This window comes from Sturnus vulgaris, chromosome 5, assembly GCF_052056855.1.
Source record: "Sturnus vulgaris isolate bStuVul1 chromosome 5, bStuVul1.hap1, whole genome shotgun sequence".
NCBI lineage: Eukaryota > Metazoa > Chordata > Aves > Passeriformes > Sturnidae > Sturnus > Sturnus vulgaris.
Genome location: NC_142247.1, coordinates 44,939,562 through 44,963,797, shown reverse-complemented (window position 1 = coordinate 44,963,797; position 24,236 = coordinate 44,939,562). Strand labels below are relative to the sequence as shown.

The window sequence follows — 24,236 nt, the reverse complement described above, 5'->3', positions numbered from 1 at the left end:
GTTATTCTCATCCCCATATCTCCTGCCTGAAGGTGTCTGAATTGGACCTAAAATAATTAAAAGGGAGGGGGATTGCACTCTGCATCGCAGAAAAGGGGCTCCTGCCTTTCCTTAGACCATACCTGTCTTTCAAACCGAGACAGTCTGGCACACACTTTCAGTCATGACCTTCACATCTCCGAGAAACTGTCTTATCTCCTCAGTTCCGCTCTTACTTCAGAGTTGTCTTCTGTGGGATCTCAGCAATTTTCTGTGGTCTGCCTTCTTCAAGTCCAGTCATTTTTTTGAGGTTCTCCCTCTTCCCCAAGAATTGTGAATATTTAATTTCACTTTCTTTTCTTACACAAGTCATCTTAAACCACACATCCAATACTTTGCTCATTTGCTGCTGCTGTAGTCATTATTGATCCCAGCAATTGGTTCCTAGTGGGTGTAATGTTCTCTGTCCTAAATTAGACAGCAGTCAGATACTTTGAATATGACATAAATCTGAACACAACTCAGCTATGAACTCTAAAGAGCATCTATTTTCCAAATGAAATCTGTGTTCTACACTAACAATTATTTTTATTGGGCTTGTACTTGCCTTAATATACAAAATTTTGTATAGACAAAGAGTCCCTGCCTCCAAAAGTTATAACTGAAGCACACACAGGAAGCACTGTCAGAAGGTAGGGGTGAAAATCCAGGAAGAAAATAAGCTTTTCTTGGGGAATAAAAATATCATATCAATATTTTGCTGATGGTTAAATGGTTTTCACCTACAGATATAGACAATGCCTGCACTATTTTGGATTCCAATTCAAACATAACCTACACACTAGAGCTGCATTATTTGGAACTTTCTGACACACCCCACTCTAAGCTGTTTTACTGGGCCTGTAGCAGTAGCACAGTCAAAATGTGCACTGCTCACAAGGCAGCTGTGCACAGCAATTTCTTCTCAAGTTGGTAGAGCCTCACCTTATTCAGGAGGACTGAAGCTGAAGGTTGCCTACCCATACAGAAAATGAGTAGCTAGCTGCAAATGTGAGGTGAACAACCAGTGAAGAGACACAGAACTGAGCTATACAGAAACAGACAAGTAGAAAATGTGCTTTCCTCCTCCCTCGTCCCAAGAACACTCATACCTTGTGCTGCTAAATGAGTTTCTGTAAAATACACTGATGACTAGTACTTGTGTTTGCCATCGTGTGGAAAAGAAAGGCATTAGCCTCACTAAAGGTATCGTGCCTGAAGAGTTCAAGGCCAGCTATGAGAAGATTTGCTCTTTGGCAAGAAGAAACAACTCAACCTGGGCAAAAAAAGAACTCCATCTGCAGAGTACCGTGATAAACTACACAAGTTTCACAGACATACTCTTATTTACTCCTGTAAGTAACTAACAGTGACCATGTGTTTCATGTGGTTTAATGTCCAGAAACATTCCACAGTTCACCAATAAAGCGGGTGGAGCAGCAGGCTCATGTACGAAGGAACAAAACAGATGTCCAGTTTGATAAGCTTCTCTGATGATAAGCAAATAACTACTGTAGGTTACTTCTAGGAATAAGACTTTCTCTAAGAACTTCTCAGCTTGAGACATCTGTTCTTTTTTCATAATCAGTTACTATGCAATCTTAAATCCTCATGTACGTTAAGGCAATGGTCATGGCACTGAGACATACAGGTTTTCCCAAGTAATCCAAAGTCTTGATATGAACATGCTAATAAACTAATAATTTTCTCTTTGGATTCCCATCCACATATTTTTTTAAAGTTGTGAACAAGAAGGAAAAAGGTGGAGATTGTGGTTACACTTAATAAGCAATTAATGCTTATCTTCTAACTTCCAGCTGACACATTTCTATATAGTCAACTGTATCACTTTTTTAGCTGACTTCAGCAACACACTGCAGGCCCCATCCTGAAAATGTCCACAGGTTTTAATTCTCATGATTAAGCAACCCTACAGACTTGAAATGAACTTGGACATGGATCTACTCAACAGGTAATGTTAAATTAATTCAATTTCTTCTAGAACAAGATTTACCTTGCTAGAAACATGTAAAAATGTGAAACTGAAACATTCAAAAATGCTGCTTGCCTCAAGCCCTAAGAATGCTTAGCAAAAAGTACAAATAGAAAAGAGTAATTGATATTTCAAGTTGGAAGAAATATTTGAGTGTTGGAGAAGAAGGCATAGTAAAGGGAATAATTCTTGCTCACAGACAAAATTAGCCAATGAAAACATTTTCTATACTAAGTAGCTTTGTTCTTAGTTTTCTAACTATTTATACAAAATACAAAAAAGCAATTTTAATACGGTCAAGCTCAGATTGCACATCCAAAACATGCCTCAAATAGCACAGATATTATTCATTTTGCAATTAAGAGGAAAGGATAGTAAGTTAGCTCATTGGTAGTTTATTTCAAAACCTTTTGAAGATTAATATTCATAGGTGTAAAGTAGTATAAGCTCTAGAGTGAAGAAAGACTCATGCACCCCTTTTTGAATTACAGATAAAGATTTGCCTCAGTAGACAAATGCATCTGTATTATCACTGAAAAATCCATTTGAAACTAATTAGAAACAAATTCACCCATAGCTTGGACTGCATACTTATATATTCCAAAACAAATTAATTCCCTTCTTTCCTGTCCTGCAGTTTGTTTCTTTAATGACCTCGACTTCCACTAATTAGGAGAGCAGTTGTCAGGTTTCACTTTCAGAGTATGGATGATGTTGTTACTTGTATCTGCAGGAACTGCTCCTCCAGAGAAGGTATTTTGACACAAATAAATTCTATTAACAAGAAACATTTGTTTCCTTAATGTAAACTGTGTATTGTCTTAAAACTATTCAGGTTTGACAATTACCATTCTTTGAAATGGAAAGCTTTTAAAAAGCAGCATAAACTGGAGACCTGTGGGAGCAAACTGTCCAAAGAACTGCCTGGAGAACATTACTCCTGCAGGGTAACCCTGACCAGTTCATCACACCTTCCACCTGAAGCTTCTACAACTTTCACACCTATCCACATGTGCCAATCAGTGCTCCTTCAGTGAGGAAAGTGCAAAGCAAAGAGATGTAATACTATTTCTTATGCATGACAATATTTTATTATCTACAAAAGACTTGAAGAAACAAAACCCTAAAAGTAAGCTCTGAAATTCTGAAATCCATAGAAAGGCACCTGTCTATATTTTTTTTACATTTGGCCTTTGTGCTTTCATGTCACAGATGAAAAATGTGAATACAGGTGAAACATTATTGAAATCAAAATTCATAAAATAAGAGTTTAAATGCTAGATAACAAACTTTTAATAGTATTGTTTTTAAAGTGGGTTGCTTCAACTGTGTATTAGGTTAAAGTGAAACAAATTCACACTTACTTAATGAGAGATTTGACTGCATTTCTAACTGTCTTCAAAAATACACTTCTCATGGTTTTTATCAGAAACAGTTTATAATTAAAAGATTAGAACATTTTTGGGGGGTTGAAAAGACATTGCAAGACAAAACACTTAAAATTATTCAACAAAATATTACAGCCAAGTATTTTAGATATTTGAACTTGCCTTTCCTGGGTCATGATTCAAAAACTGTGATACTTGTCAAGAAGGTCAAAAAAGGCTAACAACCCTCAAATATGTTTGTTTTCTTTTTAAAGCAAGGCTGCAACTGCAAAAATGGATAGAGTTAAGTAGAACAAACATCTTGAAACAAATTTATTATGAAGTGAGGTATGGTAGTGTTGAAGTGCTACAGTGGATTTCTGCATATTCAAACATATTTCAGGTCAACTGCTCTGAAGTTTGAGATCAGCAGACTCTGACTGCTTGCTTCAATCTTTTGTTATATGACCCTTTGCAGATGTCCGATGGCCACAAAGAAGATACATTCAATTAAGCAAAAACTAACATGATCAGATATGAATGAGCATATCTGGCAATTTAGAAGGCAAACTGTAAGTAAAAATGCAAGCATATAACTTATTAATAATAAATACATTTTCAAGCATTTGACATTATCAATATTTTTTAAAAGAACTTAAATAATAAATGCAACTATTTTATACATAACTGTACCATTTATTATACACACAAGTATATCAGTTCCCTTTGTTTACAAAGGCTGGTTACAGATATATGGAATGTTACAGTACCATCTTGCATAAAATTTTAGTACAATTTTTACTTCAAAAAAGGGTGCAAAACACCAGCCTAATAAATCTGACTGAATTGAAATGTTTTTAATTACATCATTAACACATACACAACAAGCTGTACATAAGCCCACTTTTCAATCACCACTTCAAGATACTGTAGCAAGTACATTAGATTATAAATTATTCCAACTAGTCAGTTAAATGTATTAAAGGTTTGCATTGCTACTCACTCTGGAATCTTTGAGATAAAGCCTGTATTCACAACTTACTGAGCTCTTGTTAGTACAGTTAAGAGGCAGGCAGCACTGGTTGCCAAAGTACTAGTCACAAGAGATTTCCTCAGAGAAATTTCACCCAGGAGCAAATATTTTTGGATATTCCCTTCAAGAGTAAAAAAGAAGTTTTATGGGGTCAAGATTCTCCATTCTGTACCTTGGCTGCTGGTGGGTGCATGAAGTCCTTAAAGGGAACCAGTGCTTCCTTCAAAGCAGAGCACACTTCTGAGGATGAGCAGGTGATACATTCTACTAAAGTCGGGTACAAGGCAATAACTTGTGCCCATGTGCTAGCATCAACTGCAGGGAAGAAAAGAACAGACTGAATCACTTACCACTGTCCAAATACTGACAATGGATTTTTTCCAATACCTCTAAGTAATGGCAGATTCACAGTGTGCCTAAACATAGGTACTTAGTGCTATACAGACACTATGGCATCCACGCAGATATAGACCAGGATTTCTGCAGGAGAACCATTTGTGTTTCTACATATGAGCCATTTACCATGTCTCTGAAGAACGGACAAATTTAAGATAATACTGCTATTCAATCTGTAATACACATGCATTTTCTGCCTGCTTTTCTCAGCTATTGACAGAAAATTGAACTGAATGCACATTTCACTTTTGCAAAATTGTCAGCAATGAGACTTTCTATTTATTTGAGATAATTTCAGATTATAACAGCTATAGAAAGCAAAGGACAAAGACAAAAAATATCCATGGCAAAGTTTTGTTAGTCCAACAAGTAAAATTAAACATTGTAGCATGATTCTTATTATAATGTCACTTCCTTGGTATCTGTTTTAGCTCTGCTTTCAAAAGAAAACAAACCCCTGGCTTCAGACAACATTAATAATTAGATAAGTAAAACTATTAAAAGGTAGAAGAAGTTGGAGTGAAACAATTCTGTCATTTGTCCAGTGGTTCTCTTTCTAAGAAAGTAGGGGGGGGGGGGTTGGCAAGCATTGCTGCATATGGACCAGGGGAAGTGTGTCTCTCATTGCAGGAAGAGGATGTGGGGAAGTCCAGCTGAGTTGGCTTCTCTATCCCTCTAAGAGGAAGACCCACCAAAGCAGCACTTCAGTTAGCTTCAGGGTTAGCCAAAAGTCTTTATGCATCCTATGCACAGCTCTGCCTGCAGACTTTTGGAAGACTTTTGCAGACTTTTGGCAGAACCTTGGAAACCACATCATAACCCTCCCTGCCTGCTCAGTGATGATGCTAATGAGGCACTGCCTCTTTCCAGAAATCCACTTTGTTTATTTGTTTGTTTGTTTCGGGATTAAAAAGGTGGGGTTTTTTTCTGTTCCTCCTAATATCAAAAGCAGGGAGGTAGAGGGAAATGTTGTATACATAATTCTGTCAGAATTTCAGAGTCCAATGCAGTGGATTTAACCAAGACTCATGATTAAGTTTCCTTCCAAGAACTCTCCATGCCTACCAGAGTGCAGCTTACAGGAGGAAAAGGATAGGTGATTATAAATTAAGCTGAGGTCTTTCATTTGATTCAGCCCTTTAAATACACCTGTCAACCATTTACTCGGGCATCAATGAGCTAAGGTCAGTTCAGGGGACAGAAGACAATAGAGCAGGAAGAGTGGGAAAGCAAGACCACGAGTGTAAGTATCTACCAGCCTGTATCTGCATTTAACTTGTACATCCCTTTAACTGCAGAGTGCATCTACGTGAACACGATCTATAGCAACCTAAAAAAGTATCATGAGAAGGAAAAGAGGATCTAGCCAAGCTTCATATATTTAAGAATTCCACTAATATTCTATAGATTTTTTTTTTCTTTGTTTTCAGAAGATCCTAAGCTTTATCTAATAAAGGACACCATAAAAAGAAGTTTTGTCTTTTTTTAAACATATCTTAGGTCCTTTTAGTTGTACTGGAAAAACTGTGGAGTTTCTTTCCGTCTCCTACATATACAAAGAATTACAGACTCTTATAGAGTACACTTTTCTTTCAAATTTATGGGACGACTACTAACAGAAATAAGAAATACATCTTTGGGGCAGATATAACGTTACCTTGTTTAGAACTGTGTTATTTAACAGTAACTTACCATTTTCAGGTTGAGTCTTTTTAAGTGAATCTATGAGAGTACTGACAGCTTTTAAAACAAATATGATTTCTGTTACTTGCTGCCTACAAATGAAAAAATGCAAACAGTCAACTACTCATTTTTGTTGCAAGAAAGTAAGTTTTACAGAAAAACTTTCCCACCATCATTGCTGTTGTCTCAGCTAGCACAGCTTTAACTTTGATACTGGAAAAAGTAACACCATACAAATCTCAATCTGAAAACACTCATCAAAGTATGTGATAAGGCTAACATAATCAACTTCCATATTCATGACCAAAACCTTCAAAACTGAAGTGAATTTCAAGTAAATTCCCATTTTAAAGAATTTCTTAGTTTTTCAGTCTAGTTTTTCCATTTCAAGAACAATTATTTGAGTAATGATTCACAGTATTGCTGTTTGGATGTTTCATTTTTGAGGAGATTCTATTCACCTCTCAATTTAGAAACTACACATAGCTCTACTGGGAATAAAAGGAAATCAAATTTCGGAAATATAATGCTAGATATATTAGAAACATTGTTTCAGTAACTGAAAACTGGTGTAACAGCACAGATTATGACCATTGTTACTTAAAGGTTTTTAAAAACATACTGGGTCCCAGCATTCTCTTTGAAATATCTTCCCTATAAACATTTCCCTGCCTTTAAAATTTCATTCTCTCCCGCCCCCCTCATTTTTTTCACGACTAAATGGTATTTTTGAATGCAAACTTCGTCTCATTAAGTCCTGGTAATACCTTTATTTTCTAAAGACAATGCACATACCGTGGAAGAGGACATCTGCCACTCAATCTCTCATCTTCTATGTAACGATGCAATACATCCTGTGACCTTTTCAAGAGCACAGAAAGTGCCATTCTAGAGATGTAGCCTTCTTGAGGAGTTGTGACTTTATTACTGAATGAAAACTGGAGCAGTGTTTCGAAACACACCTTAGAAAACTCCTCTCTCATTCGAATATCTATTTCAGCTTCTGTCAAAATAAAACGATTCATTTCAATTGTGCAGTGTGCATGATGCTGCATTTCAATCCGCTTATTATATGCTGAGAAAAGGTTATCGCTCCTCTAGTATTAAAAATATTAACAGTGATAAGAACAAATATTAAGAATATGTTCTAAGAAAAAATGACTGTGCAAAAATCACGGTAGTTCTGAACATAAGAGATGAATTATGCCACATCCTCAGTAACATGTCACATACCTGACATTACTTTAATTATAAAATACATGAAATCATGTTAAAACAACAAACTCATTCCTACATCATAAATACTTGTTACTGTACAATTTAAGTATTTTTCTATATAATGGCTTATGTCTGTTTTTTTAATCTTTCCAAAAACCCCTACAAAAGCGTTTTCTTAAAGGCAGAGAAGGCATCTGGCTAGGTACACCTGTATAGTTACATTAAGGTCATTTAGGTTTTAAGAACAGGATGTCTGTCTTACAAGTGCCTGAAATTATTATTAGAATTGGCACAAAGGAAAATAAACTGTGTAGAAGGTAACACAAGTACAATACTATATATGATACTGTCCAAGCAGTAAGGAAGTAATTTTTTAAAAATTGCAAGGAAATCTTGGCAAGTTCCACAAGATATAATTCATAAAAAAATCTGGATATCAAACAGTCTATACTGAATATGTGCCAGGCAACTTCAAGTATTTATCATAATAAGTATGCGCAACATTTTAATTATTTTCTAGTAGATTTAAACACTGTAATTTTTGTCATTCAGGTACCATACCTGTAAAGGAGGATGACTGAGAATGTATTGAGCCTTTATTGAGCATAGTCATTATCTGGCCAACAAATTCCTTAGGAATAAAATTAGCATATGGCAGTATCTCTGTGCTGATAAGCTGCACCACCTAAAATAAATTACATATATTTATATTGGTTTTATAAATACTAAAACTGTAAATCTACTACGAAGAAACACTTAACAAGTAACAAAGGCCTAATTAGACTTTGCAAAATCTTCTATTGCTAGCATTTAAAATCTGCTGGTATGTCCAAAAGTGTGGTCTTGCATGGGACATTAAACTAATTGAATAAAAACCTTTCCCCCTGCCACTTTTGCCAGAGCTTCTGATCAGATTTCAAATGACATTTTAAGTATATTCTTCAAGTCAAATTTATGGTTTTGAAAAGAGAAGATCTAACATTAGGAATCTCTCTCTCCCTCCACCCCAATTCAATACCCTCTCTATGACATTAACACACATACCCATCCCTAGAAATGTCACATCTGCAAAGCAAAACAAATGTGTTAATTTTCTAAACAAGCTGAAGGCAATACATGTTAACAGAAATGCTCTCTATCCTTGTCTTGATGCTTCCATTCAGGAACAAAATGGATTTAGACGTCCATAAATTACTGCATCAGATTTGAGAGTTCTGCTCACTGAACGCAGAACCACTCTCACTTTTCATCCAGATATTTTTGTGTCCCAGCCACCCCTCTGGAAAGATGACAGGTAATGAAACCACAGATACTGCCGTATCTTCTCTGCAACTCCTTTTACTTTGTACCCCTAATCTCTGTTCTGCCACATTTTTTTTGTCTTGGAGCAAAAGAAGTCCCTCTTCACTTCAGGTATCCTCTTCTAATTTTCTTTGGCCTTATGCAACCAAACATTATCTCTTTACAATTACAGCGATCTCTGTGCTGCACAAACTACATATAATTTCTCATTTATGCCAAAGCTTCTCAGTATAGAGAACACATCTTAAGGGCAACAATGTCTAAGAAAAAATGAATTTTTGCTGACTGCTCCCTCAACACAGAGGGCACTCATTTCAGGTTTAATTGTCAGCTTTCTCTGTAGTCTCCAAATACCATTGTAAATGCTCAGCAATAACATAATAAATAAGGATCACATAATGAGTTAGAGGCAGAAACACATTCTGATTTAGCCAGTTTATACTGTTTAGAAGCTGAGATGACAAGAAATAGTTTTTGCCATCCCATTTCCTTCCTACTTTTTGTATCATCCTGATGCAGCTGAATTCTGGACCTATGAATTTTCTGTCATGTTTTCAAAAATGAAAACAATATCACAGAAAAAGTAATGAAAGAGTAACTAAGAAATTATTTCAGAACAAAATGCAACTTGTGAATGTCACTAACTTGTTAATTTCAACGGTATATTTGTTATAGGCTCCTTACCTCAACATCAATACTCTCATTCTTCTGAAATTCTTGAATTGAGAGATTATCAGGAGGTGTACTAAAAATAAACATACTATGTTACACTTTAAATTTACAACATGTGTAAGGAGATAAGTATGGGAAAGTGCATTACATTTACAGTTATTACATGCAGCAAGTTGGTACTGTTATATAGTAATGATTAATGATCAGAAGGTCAGGTTGGGTGGGGGCTTTGAGCAACCTAGTCTTTTTCACTCACTACGCAAGAAAAATGATTTTGAGTTTCACTGGTACATCTTGAATTTTTTTTTTAAATTTTACATTTTCTTCTACACTAATGAAACATTTTTCATTAATGGGATATTACCATGTCCTTTTCCCCTAACTGAAATGATGCATTTGTTCTCAGTCTTAATGAATTTTATTAAGAGAAATCCCCATTTTATTAACAATACTTTTGAAGAAATTTAGAACTTTCTGGAGTTCTTCCATTATATATATATATATATATATATATATATATATATATATATATATATATATATATATATATATATATATATATATATATATATATATATATATTTATATATATATATGAATTTATTTTCAGATGAAATGTCCAGAAGCAAGTCAACAGACCCTGTGGTGGGTAGTTCAGAGCTAAGCACATGCTCACAAGCAAAGCAGCTGCCCAGGATAGGACTGTGGACCTATGCCAATCTTGTCCTCATTAGGGTACTCATCTGGGCCTGACTCCCCCATCTCATTGCCAATTTTAATGAAAGTTTAATGACTTTGAAGGTTTTGAAATCTCATTCAAATCTGATTAGTTTAGTTGACAGACGTTTTGTTTTGCGTGATTTTTTCTTCCAGTGCTCCTGTATGTTGGCTGACAAAGACGAGCAAGATTTTTCTGAGATAGGCTTTTTTCCCCCCATCTTCTGAATACTTAGCATAACACACCAGAAGATCAGTCTTCACACCTACAGCTAATTTTCAGTTTTGGAATGTATTATGAATTAGGAATGTATTATGTATGTATCAATGTTTCTACTTGAAAAATAAATACACCTCTGCTCCTTAAAGAGACTTTAAGCAGATAAAGTCTAGATCACTTTATCTATGAAATGGACATGTGTTACATGTATGACTAGAAAAAACACAACGAATAAAATATGAAATTATTGTATTTATTACTGGGTTGTGTATTAGGCAATCAGGAAGTCTGGAATTTTATGTTGAAAACACAGAATAAAATAAAATATTAAGTAGCTGTATTTTCTAACACAGAGTTGTTAAGTTTGCAAAAGCTTTAAACAGTAATGTAAGCTATTATGACGTATAGAAATGCAAGTCATGTTGAAATACATGGGAAGATTTCAGTCTGACACTTCCTGATTTATGACTCACCTCTGAGCTGAGGTTTACTTAAAGAGGTGTTAAAGCTTTTCTGACCAGTCATCCATATCTGATCTACCTTATCTACTACAGATTATGGAACATATTTGTTCATGTGGCAAACTATTCCCAAGTAAATAGATTTTTGTCTGTATGGATACATATATCTAGGGGCCAAATGCTTTGCTGTTCTGGCACAACATATCCAAACCGTACTGGAGGGTCAAGAGCCAGGAAAGGTAAGAGTGTGATGCAGCAACTTTCCTCAGTACAGAGCTCCCAGACCCTCCCCACTGAACAGGGAGGGCTTGAGAGCCAAGAGCAAAGACCTAACAACCAGTCAGAGTCCTGCTGTGCACTGCACTCTGTTCAGAAGCATTTTTTGGGAAAGTATTCATTTAATTCCCTCATGTGAGCACAAACTTCTGATCTAATAAATTATATATACACACACATACACACATACATTTGGTGAATTTTATTGTAGGTAATGGCTTGACATGCATTTCTATGAAAGCCTCTGGGAAAGAAGAACAATATGAAATAATAAACAGACCAGCTTCTTACTAGAAAACAATTTTTTGTAAATTAAGTTATATGAAATGTATTAATTTTAAATGTCGTCTTGATTTATGAGAAAAATCAAGATTGAGTCTCCTCAGCCGTAGTTTGCTTTAAAATTTTTTTAAAAAGCTGAAACTTCTGTCTTAGAAGTTGTTAATTTTCTATGATAGTAACATTTTCGTTTTTTATTTACCTGGACTCTCTTGGCTATATTTGAAATATCACATTGTACAAAGCTGCAGAGATGATTTCTGCTGTGCTTTGTACTTTTTAAACATCAGTGAGTATCCTCTCTCATTTAGCCCCATAGCTGGCTTGAAATTCTATCTATCCAAAAGACAGAGGAGGTTCGCTATTTTAAATATAGCTATTCACAGAGGGTTAATTTAATTTAATTTAAATTTCTTATTTAATTTAATTTAGATTATAGAGACCTCTTGTCTAATCACTGCCAACTCACTTTCACTGTCAGAAGCAATATTAGGCTATCTACACATAGAATTTCTAGGACCATGATGACTAGAAGAGTTATAAGTTAGACTAGAAAAATGTTTGAAATATTGGTTAAAAATTTAGAACATCAGTGAAATAACTTCATTTTTCTACCCAGTTCTCAGCCAGGTAGAAACCTGAAGAACATGCTTACAAAAATAAGACAATGTGCACTTGCATATTTTAATGAAAGCTAAAAGAAAAAAACCTAATCAAATCTGTTATGCAGTGTTGCTAGGAGGACTGACTGCATTAAGGCTTTTGTGAGTCTTACAGAGATGCTGATGTTTCATATTTAGAACCATCCCAGCTGTGCTAAGTCAGGCTTGGAGAATAAACGTTTTAAGAGAAGGTACAAAAGGAAGCCATTTACCTAGCTTTGCATAAAGCCTGGACAGACAACAGCACAGAACATCTTGAGCATGTAACAGTGGAAAGCGTGGAGTATGAAAATATATAAGACTGAAGGAAAAAACGGAAGGGGATTTTGTGACATAACATTCCAGTTTCATTGAAACAAAGAGCTTAGGAAAAAATTACAGAACTCCAGTATAAGAAAGTGAATTTTCAGTTCTAAACATATTTAGGTCTAACTGTATATATTTAACTATTCCTGCCACAAGAGGTGACATGTTAGAGAATGCTAAAAATCCAGATAATGCAGTAATGGGGTTACTCTGTCTCACTGTCAGCCTCTTGGGAAGTCAACTGAACGCATTTCCCAAATTCTTTGTGCTTCAGAACCTTTTCAATCCATGCTGGCCTGAGTAGGATTTGTACAGTCCTGCACCTAACTTAATAACCTCACTATGCTGCATGAAACATTTGCAAGTTGAAAAGACACCAGAGATGACAGAACTCACAGCTGCAGTAAAGCCACTTGGTCAGGTTCAGCAAAATTACTAAAACCAATTCAAGTTTGGATGTCACAAATCTAACTAAAAGCACTCTCCTCAGCTGTGGCTTGGTTAATTGATTTTGGCGATATGGACAAAAATCCAAGTAGTACCGAAGTTTTAAAAAACACAACACATTATTAATATAAATAAATCAGGAAGCACACTAAAACCAGTTCTATACCACCTGCCTGGCCTTAAAGAAAGGATTAACATGGATAGTTGGGAAGTACATTCTCACTGCCTTCCCCTGCAACCTGAGGGATGACATGCACATCCACTCAGCAATAAATTTTTGCTGTTGCTTTCAAAACAGTGACTAGATTCTCTCAAATTACCCTGAAATAAAGCACCACTATGACTAACATATGTCTTCTATTAGAATTACAAAAAAAAACCAATTGAAAGAACACACTAAATTTGAAAATTCTGAATTCAATTTCCTTACAAGTGGAACAACTACAAAATTAACCGACTAAGTAAGCTGCAATGATAAACCACTAGAAGACACAATTTAGCAAATTTCAAACCAAAAAGGACAGGTTGCCCTACTTGCCAAGGGTAGTCTCATAGCATCTTGCACGAAGTGCAGGAAGATTTTGGCAAAGGAAATCAGAAGAGAATTACCTCAGTGTGGGGAACTTCCACAGCTATCTCTAGAGCCCTCCTTGCATCACAGCAAGAGAGACATGCTTCAGTAGCAATATGAGGAGGAGAATAAAAAGGATGAAGAAAAGGAGAAATGACTGCTATTACTAATTATCCTGACTACTGACATGAGGAAGATGTACTCCCTTTCAAGCTTTAATGTTTTTTAGGAGCACAAGGCTCAGGCTGATAGAGAAAACAGAAAGGTTATCTATCCTAAAGATACCAAGGGACAGACCTCTACCTGCATGTAAGAGAATCATACACTTGGAAGGCAAACTGCTATTTAGAAAAAGAGGAATATTAAGGAGGCAAAAAACAAAACAAAACAAAAACAAAACAAAAAAAACCAACCACGGACATTCTGTAGCCACACAAAATAAAAGTACATAAGCAAAATTCATCTGCTTACAACAAGTCTGGAAAGAGTAATGACAGTGGTCATTAATCATACTAACAGGTCAAATTATCTTGCTGCAGCCATGTGGTTCTATAATATACTGGCCTATTTTTGGTGCCTTAAATTAATTTGAACCTTAAAGTTTCAAAGTGAAAAAAAGTTTCCTGCACTTTTCTAAGGACGCCTTTAATTATGATGAAAATTTTTCTCTAAAACACATTTTGTGTGTTAAATTATAGTATACACTCTGGTTGCTAAAGAAGCAAAACCAGACTTAAGTCAAGAAAGACATCATAAGGCACCAAAATATTCACACAAGTGCTATTTTTCTACCTCCAGAGAATATTTGCCCATGTATGACAAATGACAAAAGGTATTAGAATTAACATACAGAGTAGTAGTTTCTAGCAAGCAACACATTGAGATGAAATTTTTATGCTTGAAATAACATTAAAATAAAAGTATAAATCACTCAATGTAAATTAAAAAAAAAAAAGACAAAATATTTGGCCAAAAAGATCATGCAGATGATAGTGGATTTTCCTGAATTACACTGAAGAGCTGTGATAATTTTACTTCCCGGGACTTATGAACAATTAATACAAAAAACTGTAGCAGTGCCAGTCTTGTTCAGCTAAGAACAAGCAGAATGGAAATGTTTAATTTGCTTTCCAAATATTTAGGACAAATTAAACTACAACAAATAGTAATATGTACTCCCAAAGCAACTTTTAAGTGAACATACATTCTTCTAGAGTAACCTGAAAAACCTTCACTTGAACTCTGTAAACCCAACAATGATATAGATTATAGGGTGTTGGATGTGGACAGATGTGGCCTGCCTGTCTCAGAATGGAAGCAAGAATACTAACTGCAGTTGAAAAGAAAACCAACCAAGATACTGCAAAGATTATTTTACTTTAAAGAAACAGTGAAGCATAAAATAAAAATTTGGATGATTGAAGTGTCTTTTAAGCCATCATGATGACCTTTTCTATTTTAAGGTCCTCCTACTTAATAGAATTTTCTTTCAAGTAAATGCAAAATCAATAGGAAGGTTTTTTCCCTGATAGCCATGTAACCCTATTGATGATATTCTGAACCCATTCATTATTACAAATATTTTCACTAATGGATATGTCTCTAAAATAAATTTTCACTGAGATTTATTTTTTGATTGTTCTGGGCAAGCTGCTATTTTATCCATCATTAGTAAATACAGCTGTGTTTGGTTGCTGACTTTTGTGTGTTTCAGAACTAAACACACAGCATATTAGCATAAGGCACTGAAGAGTCTTACTATTTTCTGTTAAAAAGAAGATTCATTTGTTACTGAAAATCAGGGAATTAAATTTTTCATGTTCCACTTTTTTCTTTATTCTAAAACACTATTAGATATACTTAAACTACTCCTAAAAGATGCTCGCCCATAGATGCTTATAGAAGATGCAATTATCTAAAATACCTAACCTTTCTTAGAGTAAAAGGCTCCCTTAGGTCTAACCTAAGAAATCTTTGTTGTACTGAAATAGATTTTTACCCATTGCCAAGGGACAAAAAAATTCTTCTCTGAAGCAAGCTTTTATTATATTCTGAAAATTTACAATGTTTCATTAATGTTATAGCCTTTTGGTTGAATAAATTAATAGATCCAAGGCCAGGCTGGATGGGGCTCTGAGTAACCTGGTCTAGTGAAGGGTGGCAGGGTGTTTGGAAACTAGACGATCTTTGAGATCCTTTCCAACTCAAATCATTCTAAGATTCTATGATTAAATTGTCTGTTCTCTGATCATTACTATTTTTCACTTCTGGAATTTCTCAGCCTGCCCATTGTAGATTGAGAATGCGTTCCATTCTTGAGAGGAATCTGTCCATCTTTATAGTCATAAATATGACTATTTAGCTACACTTTTCATAAAGTATAACAAATAAAGTGTGGTTAATTATTAAGGTGCAGTAAATTTATCTTAGGTAGAAACAAATACAACATAACTATGGGTTTCTAAGCGAACAACAGTGTATAAAATAATTTTCAAAAATTCACAGTAAGTGGAGTTCCATTTCAAGATGGAACTCAGGAGAAATACATATAGTTAATGCTGTTCACCTTAATTAGAAAAAAATACTGTTGCGACTCTGTTCAAAGTGAGGAAAGGAATAAATTGAGTACATATCAGCAACTATCAAATTTAGAGTAAAACTCCTTGGGAGTCCATGCAGAACTCCCTGTCCTGTTCGGAATGACTATGCCTTGTATTGAGAGTTCAGCCGAGTTCTTTCTTACTCTTACAGTTCACCTTTTGATTAAAGTTTTTTTGTACTACTTTTTAAAAGTATAGCTTTTTGAAGTAGACAGATTGGTTACCTTTTCTCCATCATTCATTAGAACAATTTTCATATATCAAATAGCTCTACTGACACATAAAGTGAACAAATTTATCAGTGTTTTCCTATAAAATAAAATAAAAAAAGGAAATTGCGTTTACCTTTTTGTGAATAAAAAGTCTTCAAAAGTATTAGCTAGCTCTGGCCACATACTGTCAAATTTTCCAGAAGATGCATGCTGCCTTGCAACAGGTAGTCCAATGGAGAGAACTTTAAGGAGAGAGGACACAGCTAGCTTCCATGTGCTTTCAGAAGGACAGGAGTACTTCAGACTGAGAGGTATTCTAAGTGTCTGCAAAATGAAAGTCAAAATGAAATTTATAGTTGCTCAGACAAATCTAAGATTACAGCAAGCTTCTGCACAAGATCTCAGCAGGCACTGTCATAGATGGCAGTATACAACCGTAACTTTTCTGCTAGTATAAGAGATGGCCTTTTACAAATGCACTTCTGAAGACAATTTATCATATACTAGCTAGCTAAAGCACAGGTCTGTAGCCAAGTACAAGGTTAAAAGTCAGAATTGATCCATTATCATTTACACTACGAAGTCAGGCATTAATTTTCTTTTTCTGTATTGCCATCCACTATTTCTGCTAAATGTGACAAATGGGCTTTCCTAACATCTAAAAGACTGCAGGCAGTCTGTTATCACGAGTATATTCTGGAGAATTCAGTCTCATTCCTCTAAAGCCATCCCAAGTGCTTCTTTTTTCAAAGAAAAAAGCCTCATGGAATTTAAACTTTTCCTAGTAAAGCTGAACTTTAAATGCTGGAACATAAACACTGGAAGAAATCTGGTCTTTACTGACTCTTAAACCACATGAAATTTGAAAGTAAGAACAGCCAGTGAAATTCTAAGATAAAAGCTAGAATACAACTCAAATGTAAAGCAGATGAAAACACAGCTAATTTTAAGTCTTTTAGATAGACAGTCATCTTCAATATCTATAAAACAAAGTCGTTAATAATTTTTAAAACATTAGGCATATGAACTATTTACACTTATATGCATTCCTTTTAGTATTGTTAGTCAAACCTTATAACCTGATAGTAAGTTACCTTGGAAAACCAATTATTACTTGACATTTCAAATACACAGTGACTAAATTCAGGTACTATATGTACGCCTCTCATGCCTATAGCGCAGTGTCTGATTTGAGGAAAGCAAAAGGAGGAAAGACTCACTCTGACTCTCACAAGGGAGTCAATTATAATTAACTCTTCATGGCAAAAAATTATGACAGCTAGAATCTAACCCTAGAGTTAAACAGAACTTTTTTTTCTGCTGTTATTGGTCATATGTCAAATCAAATTCCAAAATCAGCATGGGCTTTAGAGACATGAAAAATAAATTTAAAAGCATTTTCGTATATCGCAATAGATCATATTATTATCAACTGCAAATGTTACAAAAAAGTGGTATTTCTATCAGTTTCACCAATCCCATTAAAATGGAAGTGGAAAACAACTGCATTAACTTTGAAATGAAAGTATTTAATTCATAACCGATTTCAAATAATATCACCTGTTTTAAACACATTCAGGCTTCTAAATTTCTATACAGGAAAGTCCTGATGTCAGCCAAGTCATTGCAAACAAGCTAGGTCAGATACCTTTTTATTTTTCGGACTTCTGGAAAATATTACTTCTATTATTTACTAAATTTTTTTGCTGAAATAGAATGGTTAAAAAAAAATGAAGCATTTGACAATTTCACTTTAAAGGTATATTTGGTCACCTGTAACACTGACAGATGAAGTCATTAAAAGCAAATCAAAAGTAAGAGAGCAGATGCCCCCGAAGTATATTATGCTAGTCTACAGAAACTGGGCTTTGGCCTTCAATGCTGTATTTTTAGGAGGCTTACTAACCACACTCAGGTGCATAACACTTTCAAAGATGAAAATTTTGTGGCTTCACACATTTGTTAATTTTTATCTTAACACTGAAATATTGATGCTGACACTATCCAGCTCAGAATAATACATATAGACTAATAAATAGCCTTCCACATTCAAAAGAAATTATTCCTGGCTGCTCATCTTTATAAATATATCAATCTGTTTACTACAGCTTGAAGCTTCCCAGGAAGTGTTTGTTGACACTAGCTGAAAATAAAACTCATGATTTTCTATGTAAGCTCATTAAATTCAGAACACATGTAGGTCAAATTTTTACCTTAATAATGTTCTGAAGAACCTTCTCTGTTACCACAGCTTTATGGCAAGCTGTCTTTTGGTATAAGTCCACCACAACTTCTAATGATCTTTCTGCAAATGGTACGTAATTCAATGCCACCCATTCTGCCTAGGAAAAGGAATTAGTAAATTACTAAATCATATGTGAAAACATATTAAGGAACAGAAAATGTATGTTTTGCACTGAACTCTCAGTTTAATGCATGCAAGGTTTGCTAAGAATATGGTCCAAGCAACAAAACTGCAAATACAACGTAGCCCGGCTAAGAAAATGTACTCTACATTGAAGTAAAGTACATTTAAGTTGGAGAAATGTTGCAGTCTAAGCAAGAGAACAATATTAGGACAATCTTTAAGGAAATTTAACTCACCGGTGCAAATAGTTGTATCTAGTGTGATTCCATTGTGTTGCAAGACAAACAGAATAAGAAAAATTAATACATACATAATAGTTACCTCTTCGATTACACTGAATCAGATGCTCATGCTCAGTGAACAGCAGTGTACGCAGATAAAAAGAATTTTTGAATACGTTCCATTTCTTTACACCATGTGCAATTCAAAAATCTGCAGCTTGCAGGAATTTTCTCCATTCAAAATTATTATGGCTCTACGTTAAATTTAGTATCTCTTGTAGGACAAATTATTTTAGATTAATTCAAGTACGAATTCAGACACATTTGTCTGGTGTCTAAGCCAAACCTTTCCTACATTAAGGAATACAAAGTATAAAAGCAAAGAAGAATGCAAAGAGAGTAAAAGCAGATAACAAGAGCATGTAAAAAAAATTACACAACATGCAGTTAAGTTTCTACAGATTGAACAAATGCATGTTGCTGAACAACCTATATCTGAAGCTGAATTGGATTAACCAGCCAAGTGACACAAGTGAGATTTCTAATTAGTTACCTGATTATACTTAGCATTTGCAATATGCTTGGTTTCCAGCTGTCCATACTGTGGAGGCTTGCAGGAAAATTCTACAAAGGCCAGCAGTTGGTCAAAGATTGCAGGATACATTATCTGCATACCTTCTGAGCCCACACATATAGCCTTTATTAAAAGAAAATGCAGAAGTTTAATATATATTTCTTGAACTTTTGCTTTAACACCTGCATCAGTACAAGGAACTCCTAAAAAGAAAATCCCCATGTAAGACTATGCAAGAGTTGTGCTGTATGAAGATAGTGTATAGTTCCAATAGTGTAAGGAAATTAAATTTTATGACTTTATTGAAGTAAATAAAGTGGCAAGATAGCTGGACATATATAGTTCAGTATATACAGCTATCTCATCCGATAAAAGACAACTTTTCTCCACAAACTCTGCTTCAACTTGTCAGTAAAATAAAGTCTTACATAAGTCTTGTATATAGATCTCAGCCACATCTTTGTTAAGTTCTACTTCAACAAACGCTTAAATCTCAGAAATAAATCACAGAAGGCTTCAAAAAGCAGTTAAGAGTGTCTTATAGAAAGGAATAAAATAAATAAAATTAGAATGATATGGTTTGGTATAGCTGAAACTCATAATCTTCCTTTAAAAAGGAAAACATTTCAGGAACAGTGTACTTATATTACCAAAAAACCCCCAACCCCCCTCTACTACAGCAGTAAAAGACTAGAAGATGAGTTCTAATGAGAAATAAAAAAACAACAGCAAAACAAAGGCTGTAAAATGAGCTCAACATAGAAGCCTGAAAAGAGATCCAACGCTCCCTTCCATTTCCATGTTCTTGAGTTGCAATGATGTCCTTTGTTAGTGAAATCACATTATAAAATATATTTATTAAACTAGTCAGAGTTCAGTCTGACAAGGCTTTTTTTCATGCTATTCTAACTGCAAAGTCGTTCCACAACTTCTGAGAAAATCAGAACTGACCTAAGTCTTCCTGTATCAGCAAAGAACCTGATCCTACACACAAACACAATTTTATTTCAGAGACTGCAAATATTTACATACTCTTCTTTAATGCTTCCACTAGCTTCTGTGCGTACTCCTGAGAGTATCAACTGATTTCAAGAGAGGAATAAGGTACTCTGCTCCAGCCTAAAGCAAAACCATCGAACACATGGCCTTTGCTTCACATCAGGACTGGCTGGCTGCCTTGCCATGTGAACTGTACTGTGTTTATACAGTCAAGAGGAGCACTCACACAACCTCACAGAACTTACCGATGTCCAAAAATACTTTAAGTATTGTTTTTAGGAACTTCAGTGCTGTTTGTATTAGTAACATAAGCATAGGTGGGATGGGAGTTTGGGGTACCATCTTATGAAAGTCTGCATTTGCAAAGGCTTCTAACTGCCATAGTAACCCATCGACACTGGGAGTGGAGAAGGGCAGATGTCTCACTTTCTCATGTAGAGTTATTGCTTTTGTTATTGTTTAGAAACTTTCAGCTAAAACATCCTGACAAGAACAAGAATATAATAATGTGCTGTTTTTCCTCATGTTAAAAACTCTCCTAACCCCTTCTTTGAAAAGCCCTAATGCCTGCAGCCTTTGGAAACTAATATCATCTGGATAAGGAGACTAAAAAAACAGAAAAATCTGAGATGAATAAATAGACTGATCAAATGGGAAAAATAGGATTTGGGCTAGACTGACCTGCTGGAAAAGGGAGGATAAAAAAGGGTCAAACTAATTTTGACTTTCCTGAACTGGAAAAGGATGAAAATTTAGTAGACATGACAGGTTTTAAAACTTCGTATTATTTACACACCCACATACAAAACAGAGATTTAATGTCAACTTCTATCCAAGAAAACTAAATTGAAATTCATAGCATTTCCATGGCAGAGATGGTTGGAACTAGATGACCTTTAACGCTCCTTTCAATACAAGCCTTTTTATGATGATATTCTTACACGTTATCTTACCTTTATAAGATATCTACTATCTTTCAAAATAAATGAATGCATATTTGTTAAAACCTTCAACTAAAGGAAAGGCTGCAAGATAGTGATTCTACCTTGCGTGTTTATGTTTGAGATTAATCAGCTCACACTAAGCAAGAGAGAAAATGAGACACTGAATTGATGCTCATTTGGCAGCCACTATGTGTTCTATGAGCTAAATGGGGCAGGATCCTTACAGCAGCAGGGGGGATGCATGGCCACATAGTTAAGCAAAGTAGTCATAACATGAAAATCTAAAGGGAATGAAGTCAGGTCACGTGGATTTTTAATTCTGCCATTTCCCAAGTAAGGCTGTGGGGTTTTTTGGGGGGGTATTTTTTTTAAAGTAGTGCTTAATTTATATGCATGATTTTATTCATTATCAACTCTGCTTTTTTTGAATAAATAAGTTTTGTGAATGAGCACTTTATTTTGCAAGGAGATATTTTACAACTGCAGAAAGAAAAAAGCAAGCAGTACTATTTCCTTTTTTTTTTGGCTTTCAGAGAAAACGCACCCTCATTTGTTGCTTACAGATTCACTTCCATGAAGGGTGTTCTTTGAGGATGAGTTCTATAGTAAGAATTTCTTAAGCAGAGATGCAGCATTTTCCTTAAATAACTGATTAATAAAAGGCAAGAATGTACGTCATCTGCCAAAGAGCCTTCTATACTTTATGCTTTGTGTAAACAGTAAATTCTCATGATCACTGTTTTTTCTAGACTGTTCATGGCAGCACCCGGACATCATATGGAACACTGTGGGACTGTTCCTCCATCTCCACATACAGATCTCTAGTATCAACATCAACAGTACTTCAATATTAGATGGACAAGTAAATGGCTACAAACACAGCATAACACTTAAGGTACTTCTGCAATCAAGTAAAAGCACTTTTCATAAAGATTACACCTCTCAATGCAGAGCATCTATTTTGCAGCAGGAATGGAGATCTGATTGTTATAATACAACACACTGTGCAATTATAAAAAACTTTTAAAATAATATGTAAATCACCAGACTATAGTTCTATAGAGAAGAAGTAGGACACACTATAGTTTACCTTTCACACACTAGAAGTTTACCTTTTGTAAAACATCTAAAGCTGTAAGCACCGCTTCCTGTAAACTTGTCAAAACTGCTTCAGTGTAAGATGGAAGGATGAAAGGGGAAGCATCTGAACTGATTGGAACTGAAACAGCACCGTGCAAAATGACACCCAGCTTCTGGAGATCATCCATGCTGAAACCCGTTTTGATGTGTTGGTAAAGAGCTGGGAATATCTGAATTAAAGCTGTAAGAAAAGGCTGACTGGGAATGAAAGTCAATTTATCACAAGTAATTGGAGGCCTTGTACTTTCTGATCCAATCCTATACCAGCTGTTCCAGGCTGCCCACCAAAGATTTAAATCTTCAATCTCATCTGTTATTACAGGAGGTTCAGATCCATTGTATCTTCCTATTCTTTCTCCTATGGAGTCAGTTCTCATGAATGATCTGCCAAGACTAGTGGCAGTTGATCCTACCACCAAAGGTACAGAAACATTGATTGCAGGTGGTGTCTCAGGCTTCTCAGAGTCTCGAACAGGAGAAACAATTTGTAGGATCTCCTGGAAGCTTTTCAGAGCAGCCAAGGAAACTTCACTATTTTTGCTAAGTGCTGCTGACTGGATGTGATCAAGAAGAACATCCCAGGCTTGGGAAAAGTCTCCTATTAAAAAAAAAAAAAAAGGGGGGGGGGGAATCAATTTGGAACTTGTTACTCTAATACACAGAAATTTCAAGCGATTAGGTGACTCTTATCAGTTCAACCATAACCTGAAAGAATGAATGTGATAGAGAAACACAAATATGAAGAACTAAACAATATAGCTATGTTCATGCTAAATTTGCTAGCAAAAAAAAAATCACATACCACATCCCATACCAGTAAAATACATTTTCTTCATTTAGTATAGTGAAACAGATTTGTTCTTATATATACACCAGATGCCTGTTGATTTCAAGAAGGGTTAAGCCCATACAAGGAATTAAGGGTCAAATCTATATTCATGCAATGCCTTTATAAAGAATTTATATTAAAATGCTAATTGTACTGTGGAAAGATTTCATTTGAGCCATTTTTCATTAAATTTAACCTTAACCTTCAATTTTCTATATTAGTAATTACAGGGTTTGAATAATTAAAAGTAATTCTAATTTTTTATTCACTTTTAACTCAAGTTTAATATAGCCTAAATTCTACCACATTTCTGTAAATGACTAATACACTTACTAGCTGTTAATACGTTGATACCAGAATCACACATGACCAAAATGAAATACAACTTATATTTTAATTGTTTATTACAGGATGCTGAAGGTAGATTAATCTAATGAGGACTTTTCTTTGTAAGCTATACATTCTCTATTCCTTTTGTACTTTTTCCTTGTAGAAATAACCAAGATATTATAAAATATTACTACATACAGCTAAACAATGCAAATGTTCAATACTACACTGACTTTACAGGTAAGTTCTCTTTACATTCTAAGAGTACTATTAAATTTGGCACACTGATGACACAGAAGAGTTCCAGGCAAGTGCTGCATTCCCTTAGACAGACAAAAGGAAAAGCATACTCTGACAAGAACAAAGAATTATTGTTATTGGTCTACTATAATTTAAAG

General features: G+C 34.9%; 1 protein-coding gene across 3 annotated transcripts in view; it reads right to left on the bottom strand.

The window, feature by feature from the left end:
• Positions 1–3,079: 3,079 nt before the first annotated feature.
• The window catches only part of MON2 (MON2 regulator of endosome-to-Golgi trafficking), a 64,849-nt gene continuing 43,692 nt past the window's right edge, over positions 3,080–24,236 (bottom strand). For 2 of the 3 annotated variants that reach the window (XM_014890890.2, XM_088165613.1), the window contains 10 exons: positions 22,652–23,277; positions 19,576–19,719; positions 19,038–19,055; positions 18,647–18,775; positions 16,567–16,757; positions 9,695–9,755; positions 8,270–8,393; positions 7,286–7,493; positions 6,500–6,582; positions 3,080–4,726 (listed from right to left, as the gene is read on the bottom strand). In XM_014890890.2, coding sequence (XP_014746376.1) covers positions 4,563–4,726; positions 6,500–6,582; positions 7,286–7,493; positions 8,270–8,393; positions 9,695–9,755; positions 16,567–16,757; positions 18,647–18,775; positions 19,038–19,055; positions 19,576–19,719; positions 22,652–23,277 — 1,748 coding nt within the window. In that variant the 3' untranslated portion in view covers positions 3,080–4,562. The remainder of the gene's footprint in view (positions 4,727–6,499; positions 6,583–7,285; positions 7,494–8,269; positions 8,394–9,694; positions 9,756–16,566; positions 16,758–18,646; positions 18,776–19,037; positions 19,056–19,575; positions 19,720–22,651; positions 23,278–24,236) is intronic. The other variant, XM_014890893.2, reaches the window with a different exon arrangement.